At 50.0% G+C, this 27862-nt stretch overlaps 1 protein-coding gene across 2 annotated transcripts; it reads right to left on the reverse strand.

Annotated features, from left to right (window-relative positions):
* Positions 1-21004: 21004 nt before the first annotated feature.
* On the reverse strand, positions 21005-24943 carry SIX2 (SIX homeobox 2). 2 transcript variants are annotated; one of them, XM_061210947.1, is made up of 2 exons: positions 24369-24943; positions 21005-22229 (listed from the first exon to the last, which is right to left on the reverse strand). In XM_061210947.1, exons 1-2 carry the CDS (start codon positions 24926-24928, stop codon positions 21899-21901), a joined length of 891 nt encoding a protein of 296 aa, XP_061066930.1. In that variant the 5' UTR covers positions 24929-24943; the 3' UTR covers positions 21005-21898. The 2 variants fall into 2 exon arrangements, with proteins under 2 accessions (XP_061066930.1, XP_061066929.1); XM_061210946.1 differs by having other exon boundaries at positions 24363-24943.
* Between the last annotated feature and the right edge of the window lie 2919 nt (positions 24944-27862).

A 27862-nucleotide genomic window follows, 5' to 3' on the forward strand; every position in this document is an offset into this window, starting at 1 on the left:
CCTAATAACAAGGTTTTACTCTTTTTTTTGGTGCTATAGGCCCCGCCTCCCTTCCCCCCTCCTCCCTGGGCAGCCTGAATAACGTTTTCAAATGCATAAAAGAAGATACAGAGGACCTAAAAGGAAACCAATCATTCTGAAATACAGTGATCAAAATATTTTTTAAAGTAGTGATACAGTAATATATGTGCTTCTCCATTAATGGATTAAATAATAAGATCTACTGGCAGGACTAATAACCATTGGAGTTTTGAAGCAGTGATGTGCACGGATGATACTTGCTGCACTGTGACGGGATTTGAAAGTATCTGTTATCACTGCTAATACTACTGTGGTTGTTTGCCTACTTTCATAACTTAAGAAAAAGTGAAATTTCAGTTAGCAGTTAGTGAAGATAAAGATGTCATTTTCTCCCCAAAGTCAAGGACCCCTTGGAAGCTTATCCATTAATCTCTTGCTGGGGAGGGAGGGTGGGAGGGTATCTGGGGATTCCAAGTTTGAAACCCTTGTTTTACAGCAGTGCTTTTCACCTGGGAACCTATTAGAAGTGTAAATCCCCCCAACCCCACCCCCCTGAAAATTTAGTGAATCAGAAACTCATCAGTCTGAGTTTGAACAAGGCTTCGGGTGCGTCTGATGTGTTTTCAAGCTTGAGAACCCCTGTCATAGAGCGAGGTGGGACACAATTTCTGAAGTGGACAGCATGGCCGAAGTGGCCCCTTACCCATGATCAATAGCCCTCTGCTTTCTCTCTCTGCTTCCTCCACACTAGCCCTTAACCTAAGGTGGGCTGGTGGAGTGGAATTTAAAAACCCAAGATTCTTGTTAATGCATAAGAAAGTGCTACAAAGCAGCTTCTGTCACAAGGGCAGAATTAAATACAGCTACAAGGACAGAGGCTAAGGTTTCGCTCCTTTATGTACATACAAAATAATTGGCCTTCTAATTATCTCCATAAAAGTGAGAAAACTTGCTTGGCTTATTAGCAACTTTATTAGTACTAGGAAATCATTAGACACACTTAATAGCTTTCTTTTTATTTTATTTTATTTTTTTAACATCTTTATTGGAGTATAGTTGCTTTACAATAGTGTGTTAGTTTCTGCTGTATAACAAAGTGAATCAGCTATACGTATACACATATCCCCATATCTCCTCCCTCTTGCGTCTCCCTCCCACCCTCCCTATTCCACCCTTCCAGTTGGACACAAAGCACCGAGCTGATCTCCCTGTGCTATGCGGCTGCTTCCCACTAGCTATCTATTTTACATTTGGTAGTGTATATGTGTCCATGCCACTCTCTCACTTCGTCCCAGCTTACCCTTCCCCCTCCCCATGTCCTCAAGTCCATTCTCTATGTCTGCGTGTTTATTCCTGTCCTGCCCCTAGGTTCTTCAGAACCATTTTTCTTTTTTAGATTCCATATATATGTGTTAGCATGCGGTATTTGTTTTTCTCTTTCTGACCCACTTCACTCTGTATGGCAGTCTCTAGGTCCATCCACCTCACTACAAATAACTCGATTTCATTTCTTTTTATGGCTGAGTAATATTCCATTGTATATATGTGCCACATCTTCTTTATCCATTCATCTGTCGATGGACACTTAGGTTACTTCCATGTCCTGGCTATTGTAAATAGAGCTGCAATGAACATTGTGGTACATGACTCTTTTTGAATTATGGTTTTCTCAGGGTATATGCCCAGTAGTGGGATTGCTGGGTCGTATGGTAGTTCTATTTTTAGTTTTTGAGGGAACCTCCATACTGTTCTCCATAGTGGCTGTATCAATTTACATTCCCACCAACAGTGCAAGAGGGTTCCCTTTTCTCCACACCCTCTCCAGCATTTATTGTTTGTAGATTTTTGATGATGGCCATTCTGACTGGTGTGAGGAGACACCCTTAATAGCTTTCTAATGATCCCTAGAGGAGGGAGCCATTTTCAACACATCTGCTGGCCATTACTGGGTAATTACAGAGCCTTTTAGACCTGGTCCACACAGAATGGGGCAATGGCAAATTGATCAGTGTTGGTACGGGTTTTGGATCACGTGCTGGTGAAGGCACTCCATCTCTCACCAGCCCATGTCTCTTCCCTCGAGCCACAGCAGCATCCTTCCCGAAAACTCTGAGAAGAGGACCCTCACCATGGTGGGCTGGCAGGGAGAGCTGCCAATTTGCAGCCCGGGCAGCCTCGGGAGACCCAACTCTCCTCTGACCTTACTTTTTAAAAGGACATGGGTATGTTCATCCTATCCCAGTCTCTTCTGGGAAGGACTGCTAGGCTTACAGAATTTCAATTCTTCAGCCCCAAGAGCACAGGCTTTGCAAAGCTGAAGGCATATTGATAAGCAGGGCTGCGGTTTTCCACCTGGCTGAGACGTGGCTCCCCTGGAGGGCTTGGGTCTCTGGGGGACTGAGCTTTAGGGCAAGTGCAGGGAGGAACAGAACCAGCATGCAAAAGGAATCAAGCCTACATTTCTCCAGCAGGTGGCACCATAACTTAACCTTTGGTGCCTCCATCGCCAAGGAACGCAGCTCTGAGTTTGCAAACCAGGAATGTAAGTCGCCACCTGGGACTCCCCTTCTCAGTATTTGGGGCTTTGATAATGCTTAGGACGGCTAACTAACCCCAACTAACCTTCTCCATACCATTCTCCTCCCAATACCTGCAATATTGCTGATTCTTTATCTGAGCTTCATAAACAAACTTGTCAGAAATACTTACTGTCTTAGGTCTCCTGGAGCCCTGAGGAAGAATTTGGGCAAGTCCTAACTATGCTCTCCATCACCTAAAATTCTGGAGTTTTCTCCCAAACACTCCCAGTCTCCTTGTAGAGAGATCTGCCATCCAGATGTAGAGTTTCCAAAATCTACCTGTTTTCTTGGCAGAGAGGTGAAGAGCTTGGGCTAGGAGAGTTTTGCGATTCTACAGCCCACAGTCCCTACCTCCCAAGGTGGTCTGTTCCACGATTTGGTAGCTCTGATTTTTGGGAAATACTTTACTTATTGTCTGGTTATCCTCTGCTGCATAACAACTACCCCCAAATTTAGTGACTTAAAAAAACAATCATGTTGACCCTCCTACACTGTTGGTGGGAATGTAAACTGGTATAGCCACTATGGAGAACAGTACGGAAGTTCCTTAAAAAACTAAACATAGAACTACCATATGATCCAGCAATCCCACTCCTGGACATATATCCAGAGAAAACCATAATTCAAAAAGATACATGCATCCCAATGTTCATTGCAGCACTATTTACAATAGCCGAGACATGGAAGCAACCTAAATGTCCATCAACAGATGAATGGATAAAGAAGATGTGGTACATATATATAGAATGGAATACTACTCAGCCATAAAAAGAATGAAATAATGCCATTTGCAGCAACATGGATGGACCCAGAGATTATCATACTGTGTGAAGTAAGCCAGAGAAAGACAAATATCATATGCTATCACTTATATGTGGAGTCTAAAAAAATGATACAAATGAACTTATTTACAAAACATTAACAGACTCACAGACAGAAAACAAATTTATGGTGGGAATTCCCTGGCGGTCCAGTGGTTAGACTTGGCGATTTCACTGCCGTGGCCCAGGTTCAATCCCTGGTCAGGGAACTAAGATCCCGCAAGACACACAGCACGACCAAAAGAAAAAAGAAAGAAAACAAACTTATGGTTACCAAAGGGGAAAGGTGGGGGGAGGGATAAATTAGGAGTTTGGGATTAACATATACATACTCCTATATATAAAATAGGTAATCAACAAGAACCTACTGTATAGCACAGGGAACTCTACGTAATATTCTGTAATAACCTATATGGGAAAAGAATATGAAAAAGCATAGATATATGTATATGTATAACATATAACTGAATCACTTTGCTGTACACCTGAAACTGACACGACATTGTAAATCAACTATACTACAATATAAAATAAAACTTTAGAAAAACCCAACAACCATGTTCTTATATCTCACGACCTTGTGTGTCAGGAATTCAGAGATCACGTTCCTGGCTGATTCTTCTGTTCCATGTGGCATTGACAGAGGTCCTGCGGTGGCATTTAGTTGGCTGATGGGCTGGTCTGCAGGGTGCAGGGCAGCTTCTCTTGTATGTCTGGCTGGAAGACTGGGCTGGGCTGGGCCTGTCAGAGCCCACGTGGCCTCAGGGGAGCGGGGCTCCTGACACCAAAGCTCAGAGCTCTGCAAGTGAGGGTTCCAGTGATGAAGGTGGAAGCTTCATGGCCTCTTACGACCCCTTGGAAGTCACATGATGCCCCTTATACCATATCCTATTGGTTGAAGTAGTCAGAGGCCTGCCCAGGTTCTAGGGGAAGGGAGACAGATTCTGCCTCTTGGTGGAAGAGGTGTAAACAGATTTACCGCAGTGTTTCGGGAATTCCCTGGTGGTCCAGTGGTTAGGACTCCGCGTTTCCACTGCCAGAGGCCTGGGTGCAATCCCTGGTCGGGGAACTAAGATCCCCCGAGCCAGGCGGTGTGACCAAAAAAAAATTTTTTTGGCCACCGTGCTTTGAAACCACCACACTTATTGAATCAAAATTAGCTTTTCTAAATCTGCCTCTAGTTCTACACTTACTACATCTAGTCCTTCTCTATTCAAACTCTTCTCTCTTCAATTCACAAAATAATCCTTTGCGGTGAGACAAGAAAATAACAGAACTTTCATTCATATTTTAATTTTATCTATACAATTTAAAATGGGGCTTTACTAATATATCATATATAAATTGAGGCTGGTACCCACCTTTAGGTCATGTTTCAGGTGGAGACATGTTACCTGCTGTATACAAGCTACCCTGAGGGAAGAGTTGATGTTCCCCAAAAGGCTTGTCAGCGGGGCCCTTAATCATTTGTCTTGCGTTACAGAAGTGTTTGACTGCCAGGAGGATCATATCTAGATTTAAGGAAGCTACCCATGCCCAGATGGTTAAAGAAGCTCAAGAGGATTTTGCAAATAATCTTTAGGTTGAAAAACTAAACAATTAATGCAAGCAGAACAATGGAAAAAAAAGGAAACACCAGTGAGATGCCACTACACACCTGTTAGAATGGCCAAAATCCAGAACATAGACAATACCAAATACTGATGAGGATGTGGAGCAATGGGAACTCTCATTTCTTACTGATGGGAACACAAAATGGTACAGCCACTTTGGAAGACAGTTTGGTGCTTTCTCACAAAACTAAACATATTCTTTACCATTTGATTCAACAATCATGCTCTTCGGTATTTACCCAAAGGAGCTGAAAACTTATGTTCACCTGCACACAGATGTTTATAGCAGCTTAATTCATAATTGCCAAAACTTGGAAGCAACTAAGATGTCCTTCAATGGGTGAATGGGTAAATAAACTGTGGTACATTCAGATAATGCAATATTATACAGCATTAAAAAGAAATGTGCTATCAAGCCATGAAAAGACATGGCGTAAACTTAAATGTATATTACTAAGTGAAAGAAGTCAATCTGAAGAGGCTATATACTGCGTGATTCCAGCTATGTGACATTCTGGAAAAGGCAAAACTATAGCAAGAGTGAAAAGATCAGTGATTACCAGGGATTGGAGGAGGAGGAAAGGATGAATAAGTGGAGCACAGAAGATTTTCAGGGCAGTGAAACTACCCTGTATAATACTATAATGGTGGACACATACCATTATACATTTGTCCAAACTCATACAAAGTACAACATCAAAAGTGAACTCTGAACTATGGACTCTGGGTGACAATGATGTGTCAATGAGGGAGGCTATGCGTGTATGGGGGGCAGAGAGTATATGGGAAATTACTGTACCTTCTGTTCAATTTTATTGTGAACCTAAAACTGCTCTGAAAATATTCTGTTAAAAATATATATTCTAATGGCAAAGCAGGAACTTGTTCAGTGACACTTCATCTGATGACACTTCATCTGGTGACACTTCATCTGCCATGTTATGGAGTAAAAACAATGATATCCTAATCAGGTTAGACAAGGTCAGACCAAAAAAAACCAAAAAAACAAACCAATCAAACTTATCAAGGCTATTTGAAATATGAATTTGCATCTACTATTGTTACTGATGTCCTGTTAAAAAATCAGATTTTTAAAATGTTATAAACAATTTTATACCTCATTCAGTTCAAATTATTTTTATATGTTTTATAATGTACAGAATATAGTATACAATATATTTAAAATACACATATGGAACATGCGCAAATGTTTTTATCTGATGCAGCATGTGAACAATAAATTTTAGACCAATGAAATATATTTCCATCTTTGCATTAATCTAGCAAGCTTTTATCAAACATGTACTACATGCGCATACTATACTAAATACTAAAGATACAAAAAACATGTAAGGTCTTTGTCTTCAAGCATTTTGGAAGGGACGATAAGATATGTAAAAAAAGTAGTTGGAGTGAAGTGACATGATGGAATTGTTTACAAAATACTGCGAGGCACTCTAGTAAGCATAGGTCAGTTGTACCTGGGGGAGACAATCTTGTAGGTCTTCACAGAGGAAGTGACAATATGATCTGGGGTCAGAGTGAAACCCTCACCTCTGCAACCAGTGCATGATGACAGATACTTGCCCTCTTGCTCCACCTCTTCCTTGGCCCTTCTCCAGCTCTGTTTTGGCTTCTGGGCACAGTGGTCAATTTTACACACAATGTCCCACAAAGAGGGGAGGAGAACATTTCCAACCCCCTTCATGGTGACACTTGGAGCTAGAGAATGCACCCCATGAGGGTAGGTCCTACATCTGGCACATGTTTGCGAACTGGCCCTGGGTATGATGCCTGGCACATCAGAGACTCTTTTTTAAAAAAATTTATTTATTTATTTATTTATTTTTGGCTGCATTGGGTCTTTGCTGCTGCATGCGGGCTTTCTCTAGTCGCAGCGAGCGGGGGCTACTCTTCGTTGTGGTGCGCAGGCTTCTCATTGCGGTGGTTTCTCTTGTTGCAGAGCATGGGCTCTAGGCGCACGGGCTTCAGTAGTTGTGGCACGCAGGCTCAGTAGTTGTGGCTCGCGGGTTCTAGAGCACAGGCTCAGTAGTTGTGGTGCACGGGCTTAGCTGCTCCACGGCATGTGGGATCTTCCCGGACCAGGGCTCAAACCCGTGTCCCCTGCATTGGTAAGCGGATTCCCAACCACTGCGCCACCAGGGAAGCCCCACATCAGAGACTCTTGATTAATGTTGTGTAACTGAATTGTATTGACCTTCTCAACTAGACCAGCTCATTGGTTAACGTCTTTGGAGAGTAGTTAACAATAATCCCTGTGCCTCCACCTTCAGCTCCCTAGCCCACAAATTTAGGTTATTATCCACCCTTAGTCTGTTATTCGCTCGCCTCAGTTTACCTGTCACTGGTCTGCCCACTCATGTGCCTTTATAAGATGTTCCTGAATTTGCTTTCAACTTCTGAATCTTTCACTCTCTAGGAGAGCACAGTGTCACATGCAAACCTAGAGATTTCACCATGATCCTCTGGATCATTTATAAAAATGAGGTAAATAGTTTTGGTATTGATCCTACAGTCTGGGAAGGGGATAAGGTCAACGTTCTCTGTTTTCCAATAGCTCATCACACACCCCCTCCCCCACAATTGCTATTAAGGAACATTTGCGGATTTTTTACTCTCTTTGTCGGTGTCCGAACTCTTACGGAGAGTGCCAGCCTGAGAAAAGCCTGAAATAAAAGTGGGAACATATCCAGTAGCCTCCTGAGTCCAGACAAATTCATCTAGGTATAGGAGTAGCTGAAAAGTTTCTTCATTTAGGTGGCCAGGCTACGCTGAACTTATGTTTTCGCAATACCCTCTGGTGGGGACAGCATGCACTGGAGAACTAGGAGTTACAACTTCTCAGTTAAGCCACTTCATTGTCTTACTTCATTGCAATACTTTGAATGGAGTCATGCAAGTTTTCCGTACCTTTGTGAAATAGGCATGGTCAGACAATACTACACCTCAGAGAAATATTGTAAGAATAAAAGCAAATTACAGACGTAAAAGGGCCATAAGGTTCCAGGAAGGAAGATTATACTCTTTGAATTTGGAAAGGTAGTTTTTAGTTAGAATTAGATACGACTATCGATACATGTGTCAGAAACCCAAGAGATTAGTAGCTTAAATAAAATAGGGATTTATTTCTCTTTTATATTAATGAAGTCTGAAGTAGGAGGTCTAGAGCCAGAATATCTACTCCAAAGTCATATTAAATTCAGGCTCCTTTTGCCTGACTGCTCCACCAACTTTAGCATGCTGCCTCATGGTCTAAGGTGGCTGTGCTAGCTCCAACCATCACATTTACATTCCTGTCAGCAAGAAGGAGGAAGGGAGAAGAAAGGGATCCTCTTCCTTGAAAAACACTTCCAGAAGTTTTCATACAACACTTCCAATAATATTCATTAGCCAAAACTTAGTTATGTGGTATATCTAGCTGTAAGGGAGGCCAGAAAATGTAGTCTTTATTCTGGGCAGCATGTGGCCAGCTACAAATTGTGGGTTCTATCATTAAGAAAGGTGTGACGCTAAATAAAGGGAGCCAATAGCAGACTGTGCTGAGGTGGGAAGGTACAGTCCCTTACCAGAAAGAAAATGAAACTAATAACCTATCGGGCATACACACAAAGTACTAAAGAGTGTGAAAAATAATTCTTTCCTTATTTTTTTCCCCTTGGGTCACCTAGTCAGTCTATCTTGAGCTCACCTTAGACAGTCATCAGGAAGTGTATTTGTCAGGGTTCTCTAGAGAAACTGAACCAAGGGAGGCCTTATCATACATAAAAAGATTTAGTTCCCTCTGGTAATCACTACTCTCTTCTCTGTATCTACATGTTAGTTTTTATTTGTTTTGTCTTGTTCATTTATTTTATTTTTGCTTTTTTTTATATTCCACATATGAGTGAAATCATATGGTATTTGTCTTTCTCCATCTGACTTATTTCACTTACCATAATACCCTCAAAGCCCATCCATGTTGTTGCAAATGGCAAGATTTTATCTTTTTAGTGGCTGAATAATATTCTATTGTATACATATACCACATCTTCTTCATTCATTCACCCATTGATGGGTACCTAGGTTGCTTCCGTATCTCGGTATTGTAAATAACGCTGTGATAAACATAGGGGTGCATATATCGTTTCAAATTAGTGTTTTGGGGTTTCTTTGAATAAATACTCAGAAGTGGGATCACTGTATCATATGATAGTTCTTATACTTTGAGGAACTCCATGCTGTCTTCCATAGTGGCTGCACCAATTTACATTCCCACCAACAGTGCAGGAGGGTTCCCTTTTCTCCACCTCCTTGCCAACACTTGTTATTTCTTGCCTTTTTGATAACAGTCATTCTAACAAGCATGAGATGATAATTTATTGTGGTTTTGATTTGCATCAGAAATAACGTTTAATCAGATACCTGGCCATCTTGTGGCCCAGTCAATCTTCACATAAAATTAACCATCAGAAGTCCACCTCTTGTTAACTTGGCATATACATCTTCTTAAACCATACTTGATGTGCAAATAAAGACAATAACCAGGTCATAATTCCAAACATGATACAACTATCCTGAGTACAGTGAAAACACACTAACCCCCTCCCCAGAAGAGGAGGAAAAGTCCTTGAGCAATGTTTACTCTTCTCCTTGATATCCGTAAACTTAAATACTATGGTGTAAAATTAATAATATGTAAATACTATAAAGTCAATACATCTTACGCTACATGAGAAGGAAATAAGAGAGGAAAAAACCCAAAGATATTTGCTTAATATATATGCATATATACACACAAATATAATCATAACAAAATAAGGAGGAAATAGTCTTGACAATTGAGGTCCTAATTTCTGTAACCAGTCACATAGTTGTAGCTGGTATTTATAATTGCCTTCTTCCATTACCCATTCTGTATTCCCTTGGCCTTCAGCAAGGACCTCAGCTGGTCATAGTTCTTTAACTGGTGGTGTGATTCCTGAAGGCTCTGGGCCATTAGTAGTCCTGACTGGTCTGGGTGGTTGCAGTTTTCCGTTGACCTTAATTACGGGGCATGGTAACAGTAAGAGACGCCCTAAGGGATCTCCTGTATCCCAGACATACTTTGCATTACCTCCATGGTGCAACAGCAGTCCAGTTTCCCCTTGGTAGTCAGGACCAATCACCACAGCCAGCACAGTGGCTCCCGTCTTTGCCTGCTGATTCAGAGGCATGGGGAGGTGGCCGTCTTAACTTCCAGTTCAATGGAATCACTGTTGTGTCTCCTGGTGGAAGCATTTCTCCTTCTGGAACTAAGACCTCTAGGCCAGGAGAGCATAATGTGGGAACAGAAAGCAGAAACTTTCCTAGTGGGTCACTAGGGGGAATAGTGAGTGGTGCCATTCCCACGTCTACCCCTTGATTCCTGGACCTGTGAATCCTGGCTATGGGAGAAATAGCAGCATATATTGGATGCTGATTCAGAGCACATACAGCTTTCTTGGGAACCTTGCCCCAGTCATGCAAGGTATTGCCACCCAGCTGGTGCTGTAACTAAGCTTCAAAAGATCATTCCACCTTTCTATCAAGCCAGCTTCTTCGGGATGGTGGGGGACATGGTAAGGCCAGTGAATCTTATGAGCATGGATCTGTTGCTGCACTTCTTTTGCTGTGGAGTGAGATCCCTGATCAGAAGCGATGCTGTGTGCAATACCGTGATGGTGACTAAGGCATTCTACAAGCCCATGGATGGTGGTTTTGTCAGGGAAGGTAAATCCATATCCTGAGTAAGTGTCTATTCCAGTAGGAACACTGTTGGTGGGAATGTAAATTGGTGCAGCCAATATGGAAAAGAGTATGCAGGTTTCTCAAAAAACTAAAAATAGAACTACCATATGACCTAGCAATTCCACTCCTGGGTATATATCTGAAAAAACCACAAATTCAAAAAGACACATGCACCACAGCGTTCACAGCAGCATTATTTACAATAGCCAAGATATGGAAGCAACCTAAGTGTCCATCAAAAGATGAATGGATAAAGAAGATGTGGAATATATACAGTGGAATACTACTCAGCCATAAAAAAGAATGAAATTTTGCCATTTTCAGCAACATGGATGGACTTGGAGGGCATTATGCTAAGTGAAATAAGTCAGACAGAGAAAGACAAATACTGTATGATATCATTTATATGTGGAATCTAAAAGATACAATAAACTAGTGAATATAACAAAAATGAAGCAGACTCACAGATACAGAGAATAAACTCGTGGTTACCAGTGGGGAGAGGGAAGAGGGGAAGGGCAAAATAGGGGTAGGTGATTAAGAAGTACAAACTAGGGACTTCCCTGGTGGTCCAGTGGTTAAGACTTTGCCTTCCAATGCAAGGGGTGCGGGTTTGATCCCTGGTCAGGGAGCTAAGATCCCACATGCCTCGGGGCCAAAAAACCAAAACATAAAAGAGAAGCAATATTGTAACAAACTCAATAAAGGCTTTAAAAATGGTCCACATCAAAAAATATTAAAAAAAAAAAAAAGAAGTACAAACTATTAGGTATAAAATAAGCTACAAGGATATATTGTACAGCACAGGGAATATAGCCAATATTTTATAATAACTATAAATGGAGTATACCCTTTAAAAATTGTAAATCACTGTATTGTACACCTGTAAGATATAATATTCTACGCAACTATACGTCAATTTAAAAAAAGATTCTTTGTACTTTGACAGTTTGATTATAACACGTCTCACTGTGGCTCTCTTTGACTTTATCCTACATGAAGTTTACTGAGCTTCTTGGATGTGTAAATTAATGTTTCTCATCAAATTTGGGAAGTTTTTAGCCATTATTTCTTGAAATATTCTTCCTGCCCTTTTCTCTCTCTCTCTTCTTCTAGAACTCCCAGTATGCATATATTGGTATGCTCGATGGTGACCCACAGGTCTCATAGACTTTATTCATTCTTTGTTCTGTTCCTCAGACTGGGTAATTTCATTGGCTAATCCTTTCTTTTTTTTTTTTAATTAATTAATTAATTAATTTATTTTTGGCTGTGTTGGGTCTTCGTTTCTGTGCGAGGGCTTTCTCTAGTTGCGGCAAGTGGGGGCCACTCTTCATTGCGGTGCACGGGCCTCTCACTCTCGCGGCCTCTCTTGTTGCGGAGCACAGGCTCCAGACGTGCAGGCTCAGTAGTTGTGGCACATGGGCTTTGTTGCTCCGCGGCATGTGGGATCTTCCCAGACCAGGGCTCGAACCCGTGTCCCCCTGCATTGGCAGGCAGATTCTCAACCACTGCGCCACCAGGGAAGCCCTAATTCTTTCTTCTGTCAGCTCAAAACTGTTGTTGAGTCCCTCTGGTGAATTTTTCATTTCAGTTATTGTGATTTTAAACGCCAGAATTTCTATTTAGTTCCTTTTTATTGTTCTGATTTCTTTATTGATATTCTCTATTTGGTGAGACATTATTCTCATGCTTTCCATTAGTTCTTTAGACATGGTTTCCTTTAGCTCTGTGAGCATATTTAAAATAGATGATTTAAAGTCCTTGTTTAGTAAGTCAATGTCTAGGTTTCTTTAGGGGCAACAACAAAGTAGGAGGAGATTGGCCTCACATCAATCTTAGATTGCCTACCTAGATGTTAATGTGTGAGAGAAATAATCTTCTATTATGCTTAAGCCACTGTTATTTGGGTTTTTTTTCATCACTTCCAGCTGAACCTTACCCTAATTAATACACTGTGCAACAGATGAGGAAATGAGGCCCAGAGACGTGAACTGACTTGTGGTCTGTAATGTAGGAGTGGTATCTCCACATGTATTCCTCACCACAGGAAAACCAAGATAAGCAAGACAAAAAACAAAAAACAGTACTCAAGTCATAATAGTAAAAAAATTATATATATATATATATATATGTATATAGATGCATGAAAAAGGAAAATTTACAGAATACAGATTTCTGTTTTAAAATCACTGAGGATGGACTAACCATACAGAATCAGTAAATGCTTTTTTTGGGATTTCCTCCATTTCTCAGTTTCCCTTGCAGTTGGGTTGGTCAAATGACTAAGTTACCTCCAATGGAATACAAGTGGAAGTGATGCGCACCCCTCCAAACCTGTCTCCCACCCCACACCTCCCATGCCTGTCTTCCATGCTTCTTACCCATCTGGCAACCAAATGCAAAGGACTCTAAGGGTGGAGCCACCTGATAAGGAAGCCTTGGTCCCTGAATCACCCCATGGGAAGCCACCTGTTGTCCAGAAACACCCCACTGGACTGTTATGTGGATGAGAAACAAGCTCTTGTTTTGGGATTTATTTGTTTGCAGCCATATCTAATACAGTCTCTTTTCCTGCTCTTTGCCTCAGCTCCACCTGCTTGGAAGTTGGCCTGTGTTGGGTAGATTTTGTGCCTGAGGAAGACTTTTGTTGACACAGCTACTGGATATGGTGACATTTTCATTCTTTCTTGGTCTCAAGTTTGGTGCCCAACACAGCCCAGCTGCCGTGGGGTGATGTGGCACTACCTGTTTGTGCCTCCCTGCCCCCTCTTGGTTCCTGGTCTCTAGGGAGGGAGGCACTGCCTAACCCCTGAGATCGCATCTTGGCTCCAGCCATTCTGGACATTCATCCTTTCTCTGAAGTCATGTCTATTTAATATTCCTACTTAATATTTATCTGCCTTTAGGGTGACTGCTTAACTTAGTTCTTTAAAGAATAAGAAGTAAATGATAAAGTGACTCGACTTCGTCTACAGCTCTGAACAGACACCAGGGTCTAGTCTTTCAGAGTAAACAGAACTCTTGACTCTCTTCCCATTTTCTCCAGCTAAAACACCTACAGCCCTTTGGGGACCACCCACAAAATTCAGTATTCACCTGCTAAGGAAATCTCTGGCTCACAACTCATTCGCTGGGAGCCTTAACTGACAGGTCTTGAGCCCAGTGAGAGAGCACAGTTCTAGTTCTCTTCTCCGCCCACTTCCCTTGGGGAAGGTATGGAAGTGGCCTGTTAGAAGAGACCCGTTTCTTTTAGTGATTAGGCATTCTTTTTAGTGATTTCAGGGATGGGTTGTTCTGATTTTGAGGTACGTTTACTTTAAGTCTCTATAGCGGCATCCAGAGCTCCATGATGGCTGCCATCTCTCTGCATCCTTCCCCCAAACCCAGGGGAACAACCTCTACTCTTTGGGCTGGTTTGGTATCTGCTATTTTCCCCAAACTCAAGAATTCACCTCAAGGGACTTCCCTGGTGGTGCAGTGGTTAAGAATCCGCCTGCCAGTGTTGGGGACACGGGTTTGATCCCTGGTCTGGGAAGATCCCACATGCCGCAGAGCAGCTAAGCCCGTGTGCCACAACTACTGAGCCTGCACTCTAGAGCCCGCGAGCCACAACTACTGAGCCCGCGTGCCACAACTACAGAAGCCCAAGCGCCTAGAGCCTGTGCTCCACAACAAGAGAAGCCACCGCAATTAGGAGCCCGCGCACCACAACGAAGAGTACCCCCACTCGCGGCAACTAGAGAAAGCCCGTGAGTAGCAATGAGGACCCAACGCAGCCATAAATAAATAAATAAATAAATAAACAAACAAACAAGAAATTAAATAAATAAACTAATAAATTAATTAATTTTAAAAAGTCACCTCAACAACAGAGTTCAGAGGAAAAAGCCTCCGCTAACTCAGGCCTCAGGAAAGTCACACAGATCACCTTCCTTAGGCTCCCATCCTCACCTGTCAACTGGGGAGAAGAATTCCTTTCCTGCCTACCCTATACAATGGTGAATATTAAATGACAGGAAGTTTTTGAAACCACTGACACCCTGCAGAGTACCATATAAACACTAGGATTACCTATATTGTTTTGCTTTTAGAAACTATTCAGCTTCACCCTTTCTGTTTCTAATCCCCTCCATCTCCCTTCTCCCACCCCATCAGGGTCTGGCTCTTCCCTCAGCAGGAGAAGGGAGGAGTGATTCACACTTCCTGGTTGGCCTCCTTAATTAAACCTAGCTTCACTCTCCGACCACTCCCTCTCTTCCTTCTCCTTGGACCAGGTGACCTCCCTCAATAGTTCAGGTGTCTCAGGGCGGCTTTCCACAGTCGCCAATGGCTCTGCCTCGGGACAATAGGGTATTTCATACACCCTATCTTGAAACTGACAGAATCACCTAGCTCGGGTGGAATCTGAGCGCTTGTACCAACTACAGCTCCGCGGTGGAGAAGGGAATGGGGGCTTCCAGTGGGGCCGAAGTGTGTGTGTTGGGGGTGGGAGGAGGGAGTGGGGCGGGGATGGGCCCCGTGTGTTCTGGTCTTTGCACAACAGTGTCTGGGCTGCCCCTCCTTTCTGACCTCCGCGCACCGCAGCAGTAAACCTACGTTAATTGAACGATGCTTTATTTACTGCCCACCAGACAGAGAGCCCTGTCCGCAGCACAAGATTGATGGGGGTGGGGGGGCGGACAAAGAGGAGGGCGTCCCACCCAGGACTCAGGTCTCAGCCCTCAGGATCCCCGAATCAGTCTCATCTTCCCGAGCAGAATGGAGGAGACGGGGCCGGAGTCTCAAGAGGGCGAAGACGGAGGCGGCAGCAGGGTCCCAAGGGTCCCAAGGTTCTATCTTTACTATTGAGTAACCCGCGCTGGTCGAAATCCGCTTCGTGGTACCCGACGGTGCGTCAAAACTACACCGTAGAGCGCAAATGAGGGAACGGGGTAATTATGCTGATGGTTGCGGAGATAAACGCTCTCACCCGACTTCAGCGGGTCACTGAGGCTTTGAGCTCCGCTGCCGCAGCTCGCTCCGGAGCCAGTGCTGGTTCCGAGTTTCGCATCGCCCTCGTGCTGCTTCCGATCCCCGCGGGAGTCATCTGCGCCCGCCCCTGCCACCCGGGGCCCCGGGACTAGGCGCCGCTCCACTCCCGGGCACCGCGCTCGTCTGCAGCCGGTACCCTGGGAAAACGTGCGCTGAAGACTCACAGAGACCAGGTTCAAATGCAGGTCCCGCCGCTGTAAACGTGTCTGACTCTGGGCAAGTTCCCGAACGTGACTTCTCAGTTTCATGTACCAGTAATAATAGCTTCTTTGTGTGGCCGCTGTGAGAATTAAACAGATACCAGGTGTGTAAAGTGCCTGATGCGGAGTAAGCGTTCACGAAATGGCAAGTATGACCTGTTACTCTGGGGACCACGAAGTCACCATCGAGCTGCGTCTCCACGGCCCAGGGCAAGTTACCCGGGTAATTCTGCCAGCAACGAGCTTTTGAACTAGTGAGAGGTCCTGGCTGGGCAGCCAACACAAACCCTTGGAAAAGCCCTGAAGTAAGGGAGTCGAGGGCCTGCAGCTCTGCAAGACCCGCCCCCGCGGCTGCTCTTGCCTTCTGGCTGCCCTTGCCTTCCTGTCTGACCCGTCATTCCCTTTATAGGACCTCAGGCGGCTGGTCTGACTGCCGGGCCGGGGCAACCGAGGCTACACTCCGCCCGGAGACTGCAGAATCCCAGGCATGGGCCAGTCGGGCCTGAGTGCCCTGGACCGGCAGAGGTAAAGTGCCCTGAGCTGGGATGGCTACCGAGTTGCGGACGGCTTCTTCTCCCGAGGTGCGTCCCAAGCCGCTAGTTCAAGGGCCAGAGGACTGAGGCTGCCCAGTCCCTTGGTCCCCTTGCTCCCCTGTGCTCAGGCCCCAGAGCTTCGCGTCATCTCGAGCAGCGCGCGGGTCACTTGTCCCTGAAAGCCGGTCGCGCCGGGCCTGGCATCGAGTGCGCGGCTGGGTCTGCAAAGGCCTCGGCCGCCCGGAGCAGGCGGAGCCGCATTATTTCTCCTTGCAGCCCGCCAGAGTCCTAGCGGGTGCACGCTACTCAGGGAGTGAGGAAGCACTTGGTACTCTGGGTGGTCCGGGCCGCTGGTAGTTCTGGATTTAGCCCTGGCAACGGCCAGGGCTGCAACCGTCCTAAAGAAGGCGTCCTCCTACGTGTCCGCCCTCGTGCCAGCCTATCGGGTTTGTGGGTCCTCCAAGAAAGGGAGCCTTTGGGGTAACTAGGGGCGCCTGTTGGGCCTCGCAAGGTGCGCTTTCTTCAGGCGCATCCTCACGGTCTTGCTTAGACTCTCACCTGGCGGGGGAGCAGCCCTGCTGTTGAGATCGAGGGGGAAACAGAGTGGAAAACTCACCGCATTGGAGGGCACCCAATCTGATCCTCTCCTCTCCGATTCCACCCCACAACCCAGGAGAAACATTTCCCGAGTTACAGCTGTACAGGAACCCACGGAGTTTCGAGAAGAGACTCCTGCGAGGCGACTCTCGAGGCCTTGACCCTGACACAGGGACTCGAGATCTTTCTGGGCTCCACTGCACGGCCCCCAGCAGCAGCGACCCAGAGACCCTCCTTTCCTTCCTGCTCACCCTGCCCGCATCCAGCAGCGGCTCCAGGAATCAGGAATCAGGAAAAATCCGTGCAGGGTTGGGTTCCCGCGGCGCGAGAGGAGAGGCTGGTTCTCCTCCAGCCCCAGGCGCCTCCTTTACAAGCCGCATTCTGGGCTCCTCCGAGGGCCCTGGTCAGCTCACTGGCTCACCCACACACTTCTGTACTCAAAAAGAGCCATGGTCTCAATGCACATGTCGGCCCCACCTATTCACACCAGCGCGGTTTTTCACCCTATTGCATGCACACACTCTTATGCCTTCTCACATCTCCCAGTACATCCTCACACACTGGGTCGCTTCCCTCTCCAGCGTCCCTAGGCAGCTTGTAGTGCCCAGGGTACCCAAGCCGTAGTGTTGGAATGGGGAACACGAGAAAATGAAGGGGCCCAGTCATGAGCCCAAGCCCTCCTCTGTCCTTCTCCACCCGCCCCTCAATACAAAAACATTCACAAGTTTCCTGTCTGGAGGCCCGGCAGCATCCCAGCAAGAGGTGGGCACTGGTGGGATCCAGGAGGCCAAATTCCCTGTGTCCTGACTCTGGTGCGCCCACTCGGCTGGTCCCTGCTTTTCTCAGGGGCCAAAATGGTGTTAAACAGGGACTGGGTTAAACTGAGGACCAAGTAGACCGGTGTTCTCCCCAGATCTCCCTGGCTCTGTTGAACCTTTCTTGTGTGGCAGGCCATCACCACCTGCTCCTTAGGCCACTCCCTGGAGATGCTCTTCGCAGGAGGGACACCAGGTCCAGGCCTGACCTGAAGCCTGGAGAGGGGTGCTGAGTGCGGGGTGAGGAAGGAGACTGAGCGGGGAGCACAGCCAGCCCTCACGCTCCATATGCCTTCAGTAGCCCTTGGCTTTTACAGCCCTGAAGCAGATGAGCCAGCCAGCTGCCCTCAAGGGCTGGGTTCTACCTTCTTTGTTAGGGTTTTACCTTGGAGGGTACATGTGTATGGGACCTGGCTGGGAATAAATGAAAGGTGAACATGGTCAGGGAAGCCGAGAGGGAGACTCCTGCTTCTAGCTGCTGCGTCCCTTCAGGTGGCCTGAGCAAAACTCTCGGCTTCAGTGGCTACTGGCAGAGGGGAGGGATGACAAGTCATTGGGAACACTGTTTGGTGAACACCGACGGGGAATAGCTGCATTCACCTGGCAACATCTGTGCAAAAGTTATGTCCAGTTGGCGTGGTCGGTCTAGTGGAGTGTGGAATGGAGGACTGGCTTGTATAGATTTATACAGTGGGTGAGTAGCTGCTCGGGTTTATTTTCAGACCTTCTGCATAGTTTCCCTTTTTAAATAAATATTTTCGGAGCTAGCTTTCCAAGGGGGAGGGAAAGAGGGAAGTTGCAACAAGTAGCGCCACTAAGCCAGAATAAAGCTCCAGGACAGGCACCCCGCCCCCTACTGGCAAGTGAGAACTCCCAGCAAACTCCATTGATTCCACCTGGACCTCTGGAGCGAGGGTGGGGTCCCTGACCTTTTGCAGCCTCGGGTTAGGACCATCTCTTTCTCTGGGCCACAGCTGCCTGGAGCCAAGGCCTTCCCGGCCAGCCGGGCTTCAAGGCTGTGTTCTGGCCCCAGCAGGTCCATGGGCTGGGACGGGCTGCTCACTGGGGCACCGGTGGGAGGGTGGGTTTGAAGGCTTCTGGGGAGAAGCAGAGGTTTGTGTTTGTGTGAGTACAAGGATGAGGGAGGGGCTCATTTGTGTAGGTATCTCCCTTACATCTGTGCAGGCGAGTGTTTCACCTGAGTGCATGTGTTTGTGTGTCTGTAAAAATGGGTTGAGTGTCTATGTGTGTTTGTTTGTGTGTGTGAACATATGTGTGATGGAGCATGATATTTCCCCGTGTGGCCACAAGTGTGAGTGGGTGTTTTTGTGCTACCCACAGTGCCCGGCACAGTGAATCGAATGATAAATGTGTACGCGTCCTTGTGAAAGTTGGTATAGAGCCTGTTTGCCTGTGACTGTGAGTGTAGAAAATAGGAGGCAGGTGGGGGAGATGTGGGCTCCAGGGACTACTGTGTTTCCTCCCTTCGAGAAGTAAGGACGGGCCTGTCGGCTCAGCTCGGCTGACTCAATGCAGCTTCTCGCTCCCTTGAGCCTCTCTGGACCCTCAGACAGTAGCAGGCTCTACACCCCGCCAGTCAGGGAGGGTGGGGCCACTCGGGTCCAGGAAGACCTGAGTTGTCCCCTGAGAGCACAGCCTCCAGGAGAGGCCACAGGAGCTGCCAGGACTGCACTATCCTCTTAGGGGTGCAGGGGCCGTGGGGTGCTTAATGCCGTCTTATCCTGCTGGGGATTCCCTTGACCCCCACGACAGCACAGAGCTTACGCTGAGGCAAAGCCTCCCTCTCCAAGTTAGCCCGCCCAGCTGCCCGCGTGCCCGCGGGTCTCGACTGGGAAGGAATCCTTGATATTTAGGAAGTCCGCGCAGAAGTGCTCTCCGCGAGCGCTGATTTCACCGGCGCAAAGTGCCGGAGAGGTCCTGGAGCTCCAGGATCACGGGGTCAGAAGAGCGCCTCCTCCCCTCCATCCCTTCCCACCCAGGGCCGGCAGGTCTGGTCGGAAGCGTCCCGGTCGCGGAGGAGTAACGTGTATGGTAATGGTACCAACAGCCACCGAGACCTGAGACGGAAAAGCCTCAACTTCCTCCTCGAGGAGTCCCGCCGGCTTCGGACCTGCCTGGACCGGCTTAGACTTGTCGCTTAATGGGGAGGGGGGCTGGATCCCCGAGAGGGGAGGGGCTGCCGCAGGTTAATTTACAGCCGCAGAGGCACCTACGGCGCACCACGCAGGGAGGTGCCTCCTCTGCCTGACCGTCCAAGCCCCGGCGTCCGCTTGTTCTCATTTAGAACACGCGCCCGGCGCGCGCGGCTCCCCGAGTCTCCCGGACTTCCCTTCTCCCCAAGCCCCTTCATCTCTACGCCAAACCAACGGATTTCTGAGCGTGGAGACCTTCGTTCCACGGCCACACGCACGACCCGGGCTTCGCGGCTGGACCAGCGGCTGCCCTTTCGGCCAGCGAATCTGCCCAGTGCGTCGTGCCTGGTTCTGCGGATGGCGACCACCGCTAAGGAGTCCGCCCTTCAGGAAACCTCCACGGCCCGACTTGTTTCCCAGCCTTGGCATGTCCAAACATACGTAACCACGTTACGCACACAGCCTCTCATTTCCTACCCCCATTCCCAGGTGAAGAAAGAGGCAGGTGAGGGCACTGCTCGGCTGGTGGGGGGAGAGGAGTCCCCAAGAGGGACAGGCCCCTTCCCCGCTCCTGCAGGGAGCTTCCCGGACAAGAAAAGGGACAGAGGGCTTTGGCGCAGGAGGTTTCAGAGTACTCAGCCCCTTCACCTTGCGACTCATAAACGTTGTGTGTGTGGGAAGGCGCCTCCCGGTTTCTGGGACTCATGGGGCTTCGCTGCCCAGAACGGTCCACCCGGGGTGTCGAGTCCCTGTAGGGAAATCAGACACAGCTGCACTCCTGGCTCGCGGGCCTCGTGGTATATATCCATATATATATATATTTATGATTTCTAATTTTATTATAAAATAAAAGCAGAAATATTTCCCGAAGAACATTCACATGAGGGCGTAACAGGGAGATGGCAAGTCTGCGGCTGGGAGGCACGCTCTGCCGGGAGCACGGTGGCCACGGTCCCAGGAGGAAGAGGAGAGCGAGTGGCGGGGCCTCACCAAGACAGAGGGGCAAGCAGCAAGGGGGCGTTCAGGGGCTTCCCTGCCGCCGCCCTTGCTTTCACTTAAGTTACTAGGCAGCGCTGACACCTGCAGCCCCCAGCTGACCCCGGGGGGAGGGCCTCTGGAGAAAGCCCGGGTTCAAAGGCCCTGTCTTTTCTTTGCTCTTCCCCCTCCCACTCCCACCCCAGTAAAGTGAGGAATGGGGGGAGGGCAAATAGACCGCCAGGCACGAGGAGAAAGACCGACGGGTACAGCCCGCGAGGTGCAGGAGGCTGGCGGAGAGGAGAAACAGAAAAACAGAGATAGAGTAATAGAAACCTAGCGAGAGATGGCAAGCCGGAAGTACAGAGGGAAACAGAGACAGTGAAAAGGGGGAAAGCAAGAAGAAGAAAGGGAAAGGAGAAGAGAGAAGAGAAGGAAGGGGAATGAAGAGGAAGAAAAAGCAAGGAAGGCAAGGGAAGAGAGAGAAGAGAGGGGAAAAGAAGGCAGGGAGAGAGAGTAGGAGAATGGCGTATAATTTATTCCCTTCCCTGGTTCAAGACCCGGTCCCAGGCCTCCAAAGGATCTCCAAAGCAACTTGTTGAAAATAAATCCCGAACAAAGACTAAACCAGAGAGCCATCCGCCCTGCCCGGGCCGGCAGTTCTGCCCGCTCAGCGCGCGGGTCTTTCAGTACCTGGTGGGGCCGCCGGCGCGGGGCGCCCTCCGGACACGGTCCTTCTCAGGTCCCGAGCGACCAGCCCAGAAGGCAAGCGCGTCGAGGCAGGCGGGGCTCTAGGAGCCCAGGTCCACGAGGTTGGCCGACATGGGGTTGAGGATGGAGTCCTGCAGGCCGTGGTGATGCTGCAGTGGGTCCGAGCCGCCTCCCCCCGGCACAGGCACGGGCACGGCGCTGGGGCCCGGAGGGTGCCCCAGGCTGTGCAGGGACGGCAGCCCGGGTGGCGGCGGCGGGCTGAGCAGCAGCGCGGGGCTGGACGACGAGTGGTCTGGCGTCCCCGACGGCGTCTTCTCGTCCTCCGAGCTGCCTAGCACAGACTTGCCGCTGCCATTCAGCGACGCAGCCAGCGGATTGTGGCTGTTGGAGTTGGAGTTCTCGCTGTTCTCCCTGCAAGTGCAGGAGCAAAGCAGCCGGGTCAGCGGGGAAACCGAGGCTGCTCGGCTCCGCGTCGCCCGGAGCCAGAGCCGCCGCGCGCTGCCTGCGGGTGTTTTCGGTTTCTATCATGTTTCGCGGGCCAAGCCTGGGCTCTGGCTCTTTCAGTCCCTCCAGACCCGATTTCTCTCTCTTATACCTTCTCCCTGTATCGTTTCTATCTCCCCACCTCTCCTGCTCTTAATCTCACGAATCTTTCTGCTCTCCGTGTGTTCTGCCCTCCCTGCCTACCCCCACTGAGTGGCTAACTTTTCTTTTCCAGAGCAGAGGGGCAGGGGGGCAGGGTTCAGTGGAGTTGTAGGGAGAGGGACAGGGAGGAAGAGAAGGTGCCTGGGTTTTCAGATCACTCTTGGCTCCTCAAGTCAGGGTTTGTTGTGGAGAAGTGGGTCCAGGAGAGTCAGGGACCCTAGATTCTAGGCTGAGGGTCCACTTGAGGTTGGGGATCTCACAGGTCCTCATCTCCCTTTGCTTTTCTCTGCTTGAGGGAAAACCCTGTCTGAGGGACAGGTTCCTGGAGCTAAGGGTCTTTTCCCTCTAGTTCCAAACTGGCAGGCCTTGTTAGGGTTTTCCTTGCTTGGCCTAGGAATGAGGCCCTAAGGATGCAGGACTCCCTTTTCCTGGTGGCACAGCAGAAACTTCAGCTGGGGGCCTGAAGCTGGGGTGTGGAGGGCAGCTTCTGGGAGAAGAGAGAAGGAAGAGTGAAGGGGATTGCTAATCCTGGCCTAGACTTTTCCACCATACCGGAAACTGAGGGACTCTTCAGCCCTCACCTGGGGCCTGACCTGAGAACTTAGTTCTTCAGGACTCTGGATGCACGCCATTCTGGGGGGAGGGGGACCTCAGCAGGAAGAACCCACCTCCTCCCCTGTCTCTGACCGACCGACAGCCCCTGCCCAGATTTGGAGATTTGAATTCTTGGGTAGATTCTCTCTTTACTGGCTCCCCAGGGCCTTTTCTTTCTGTTTTCCTGGAAGTGAACTTCCCACAGGGCTGGCAGCTGAATCCTTACAACTGTGGATGCTCCAACCTCATGGTCTTAGAGACCAAGGTCAGCTTGAAGCCACCCCCCCACCCCTCCCCCCGACTCCCACCGCTGATTCCACTGTTCAACACCCGCACTCAGACCCTGGCCATTCACTCTGGGCTGCACACACCCCGTACCACAGACCCCGGGTGTCTCGTTTTGCTCTTACACTCAGGCTGATTCTGTTCCCACAGTCAGCTTCTCCCCCTCCAGATTTGGGGTTCTGAGGGGCCAAAGCCACAAGGGCCTCATGGTCAACTGCAAGGCTAGTTCGCAACTCCCAAACCTTCTGCTGCTCTCAGCTCACCCCAGACATACCAACCTACCTGCCAAAGAGGGTAGAGACTGAGCAGAGAGGAGCTAAGGGCTTGGCAGGCCAGGGAAGGACTGTTGGGTCCAACGAGGCAGAAAAAGGGACATGTGTTTCTCTTCTCTCCTAGAGCTGACACTTCCTCCCCAAGTCTTTCACCTCTTGGTCCTTTCAATGCGCGATAAGACTTTCCCTATCAACCCCCCTATCCAGACAAGGAAAATTCTTCCAGGCCCCTCCACATCCAGGTCGTACCAGGAAAGTTCCAATCCCAGTCCTGACCCCTAATCACACGGTCTGTAGCTGAGTGAGGCAGACGGGAAGCCCTGGGAAGTGCTGGTGAATTCTCACAGGCAGTCTAAACCCTGCACCCACCCCGCACCCCCCCCCCCAATAGTCCTCGCCAAAACTCCTCTGTCCTCCGACCTTCGGAGGACTAACAGGCCTTGCCTGCAGTGCGCCCCTTGCCTGGAATCCAGGCCTACCGTCTTGCCTTTGCCCCGAAGGTCGCTGCTTCTCCACTTTTGCTCACAAGCGACCAGGGAGTTAGTTGACAACTTCCCGATTGCTCTGCCCGCTTTAGACAAATTTCCGATCTCCTAGTCGCCCGCAAGCGCCGTCCGGGTCAGAGCAGGCTGCAGCAGGGCCCTTGCTGGGACGAGCGGGCCCAGTTCAAGCCTCTCCAGGGGCTGAGCGGACGCCCTGGGACCCCCTCCCTCGAGCCGGGGGTAGCTGGCGCCGAAGCTCTACTTACTCGTACCTTTCCTTGGCCTCGGCTGCCCGGTCGCGCTGCCGCCGGTTCTTGAACCAGTTGCTGACCTGCGTGGTGGTGAGGCCCGTGGCTTCCGCCAACTCGCGCTTCTCGCGGGGTGAGGGGTAGGGGTTGTGAGCGTACCACTCGCGCAGCACGCTTCGACTCTTTTCCTTGAAGCAGTAGCTGGTCTCCTCGCCGTCCCAGATGGAGCGCGGCAGGGGAAACTTGCGGCGCACTCGGTACTTGCCCACAGCGCCCAGGGGCCGGCCGCGCAGCTTCTCCGCCTCGATGTAGTGCGCCTTGAGCCACAGCTGCTGCAGCTTGGCGTGGTTGTGCGGCGAGAACTGATGGCTCTCCAGGATCTTGTAGAGCTCGCGGAAGTTGCCGCGGTGGAAGGCCACCACCGCCTTGGCCTTGAGCACGCTTTCATTCTTGTGGAGGTGCTCGCAGGCGGGCAGCGACCACAGGAAGCGGCCCAGCCGCTCGATGTTGCCGCCCTGTTGCAGCACCTCGCATACGCACGCCACTTGCTCCTGCGTGAAGCCGAAGGTGGGTAGCATAGACATGGTGCCGGTTGCGCCCACCCGCGCGCGCCCTCAGCGCGCCGCGCGGTCCGGCATGGGCGCCTCCCCGCCGGACCGTCCGGGCCAAGAGGCGGGCGGGGGGGGGGGCCCTGGCCTGGCGCTGGCTTCCGGAGAACTCCGAGTCACTGCAGGACGTCCCCGAGCCGGCCGCGGGTCCCGCGCCGCTCCGCGACCCCGCCGCCCGCGCACTTCTCCTGAGTCCTCGTCCAAGCCCGGGGGCCGCCCGGGACGCCGCTCCGCATGCTCCGCGCCCTCCCGCCCACCAGCCGCTCCCTCGTTCGCTTCTTGCTCGCTCTCCCTCCCGTCTAGCTCGCTCGCTGCTTTTTTAATAATATTATTCTAAGCGGGCATGAGGCGCGGCGGCCCGCGCCCTGATTGGTCTGGTTATCTGACCCGGGGCCTGCCCGCTCCAGACAATAGTCGGAGTCAAATTATTCGCCATGGAGACGCTGTCAGTCACTGGTAACCCGAGCCCGGCGGGCCTGGCGGCTCCCCCCGGCCTGCTCCGCTGACAGATCGCCGGGCTCCGAGCAAAGCTTAGGGCAGCCCGAGACGGGAGCCGGAGGCGCTCCAAGAGCCTGGGAGGCGGAGAGGGCCGGGCAGAGGCCAGCGGCGGCGGTGATTGACGGGGCGGACGCCCAAAGAGCAAGGGAGGAGCTGGACCCGGGAGGCGGGGGGGCGGAGTGGAGACGCGCAGAGAAGAAAAGGGGAGGACCGAAGTGGGGAGGGAAGAGGGGAGAAGAGAAGGCGGAGGACGTTAAGGGGGTGCCGGGAAGAAGGGGAGGGAGTGGGGTGGAGGGAGCCACGAGGGGGAAGAAACTTTGCCTAGCTTTTCACAAGGCCGCGCCGGCTGTCGCCCGGGTCATCACGCCGCTCCCGGGGCTGCTGTTTGCCGGGTGGATTCTGCCCAGGAGCTGACCAGTGGAGTGGGAGAGTTTGGACGCGCTAGGGCGCCCCTTAAAGATTTGGCTTTTCCTGCTGACAGTGCCCCACCCCCATCCTAGGAGTTCGGGACCCGCGAGGTCCGCGAGGGAGAGGGGGAGGGAGTAAGAGAGAGAACTGAGGAAAATTTGGCAGTGGCTACAGGCGGACGCTTGAGAATCTACTTCTTGGAGGATCCCGCCTTTCCTCCTTCTCTTAACCGGGCCGGCTGCCCCGCGGCCAGTACCGCCCGGCTGAGCGCTCTTGGCTCCTCGCTGGGCGGGGACTCAGACTTAACCCCACGGGTACCACGGCCCGAGAAGCTCCCGGCACTTCCGTGTGGCCTCCACGGAAGTTGACTCCGGTGGGCAGCGCCGGTGGTCTGCCCATAGGGATGCGAGGGCAGGGAATCTAGGATGGTCTTGGCCCTTCCCTTATGGGTGGTCGGGGAGGCAAGATCCACCACCTTCTGGCCTCTCAGCTTGGACTCGGCTCTGGCCAATTCCAACATGAGAACCGGGTCGCCGAGCTCCGGAACGAGGAGCTTAAAAAGGGGATCCTATTTTTTGCTTCTTTGTCACGGCGCGTGTGTAAACACGTGGCGCTGGTTCTCTGGGAGAAGGGCAGGCGAGTAGGTGGGAGGGCTGGAGTGGAAGAGGGGGTGTTGCGGCTGTTTCTACGGTTTTGAAAAGCCCCGGGGTTAGCTCCTTCCCCGACTGGTCCTTCCCACCTCCGTTTCCCGTCTTGGCTCTGAGCTGTTGCAGGCTGGAGCCTCGCTGGCTCCCAGTGCCAGGACTCAAGCCAAAACAGAGCCCCGTCTCTGCCTTCAGCTTAGGACTGTGCAATCTGTGTCTAGACCACATTTCTTGGTTCCTACGCCTTTAAATTTACTCAGAAGTTTGTGCTAGGAGCACTGGAATGGGGTCCAGAACCCTGGGTTCAAGCTGTGACTTTGCTTGGTGTTTTTGAGCAAGGCTCCTATTTGTTCCTCTAACCATTAGTAACATTTCCCAAAGTTTCCCCCCTGCTCTAGCATTCTAGAAGTCCTGTGGGGGGACTTGCAGGCATGAAAGAGTGGAACCCTGGGATTCTCCCTAAGACTTCTGCCTCTGGGGGCCTGTCCAGGTGTATTGAGACCACAGGGTTATCAAAGTATGTTCCAAGCCAGTGGCAGGGACAGCTCCCTGCAGAATTTCAGGTGGCATGCTCAGAGCCTGCATCAGTCTGCTGAGAGGAGCCCTGCTGTGTCCAGGCCACTTTATCCGGAGTCCCATGTGCTGCCACACAGGGTTTGCCCCAGAGTCGGGCTTAGAGGACTCTGGAAGACATGAGGAAGTACTTAGCCCTGGCTGCAGTGAGGTTCAGAGCCCACCTTACTCGTCCCAAGAAAGGGCAACCTACTCTTTCCAAGACCTCTTCCTCAGCCACGTGGTTAATGACTGGCAGGCAGGTCCCACCTCCGGCCATGGCAAGATCTTGCCACATCTTGGCAAGATCAAGTCCTAACTGTTGGGGAGCACCCTAGTCTGGTGCAGGTGAGTGGGACTGGGCAGTAACTTCCTGGTGTGAGACTTTGGCCAGTTTATGGTCTCCACCTCATTCTCTCCATTAGATGAGGCCTGCGTGATCTTTCAGGTCCCTGTTGCTGGAATGAGTCTAAGAATACTAACCTTGAAAAAGTGGGTAAACTGCAAACTCAGCCACAGCTTCCACTGGGAATATGCCCCTCCCTGGACCCTTGGAGCTTCAAGATTGAACTTCCTTCGGGACTGGGTCCTGCCCATGTTCAGCTAAGGCAGATTTTCTGGAGCTTCAGACTCACTGTCCCTTCTAGTGTTGCTCTCTTTGTGGCCTCTGGGTGCTGAGCCCAAGGGTCAGACCTGCCAGGAGAACACACGTGGTACCTGCCATTTTGGATAATATAGTGTGTGCCATATGAAAAGAGTAAGCACAAAAAACCTGTAACATCATTACTCAATGCATGGGTGTGTGTCC

Source organism: Eubalaena glacialis, chromosome 14, assembly GCF_028564815.1.
Source record: "Eubalaena glacialis isolate mEubGla1 chromosome 14, mEubGla1.1.hap2.+ XY, whole genome shotgun sequence".
NCBI classification, from domain to species: Eukaryota; Metazoa; Chordata; class Mammalia; order Artiodactyla; family Balaenidae; genus Eubalaena; species Eubalaena glacialis.

Bases quoted from the DNA above. Each gene is read 5' to 3' on its own strand.
- SIX2 (XM_061210946.1), bottom strand. From the start codon at position 24,928: ATGTCTATGCTACCCACCTTCGGCTTCACGCAGGAGCAAGTGGCGTGC. The intron at 22,230-24,362 runs GTAAGTAGAGCT...CTGCACTTGCAG, and splicing joins GAGGCCAAGGAAAGGTACGA to GGAGAACAGCGAGAACTCCA.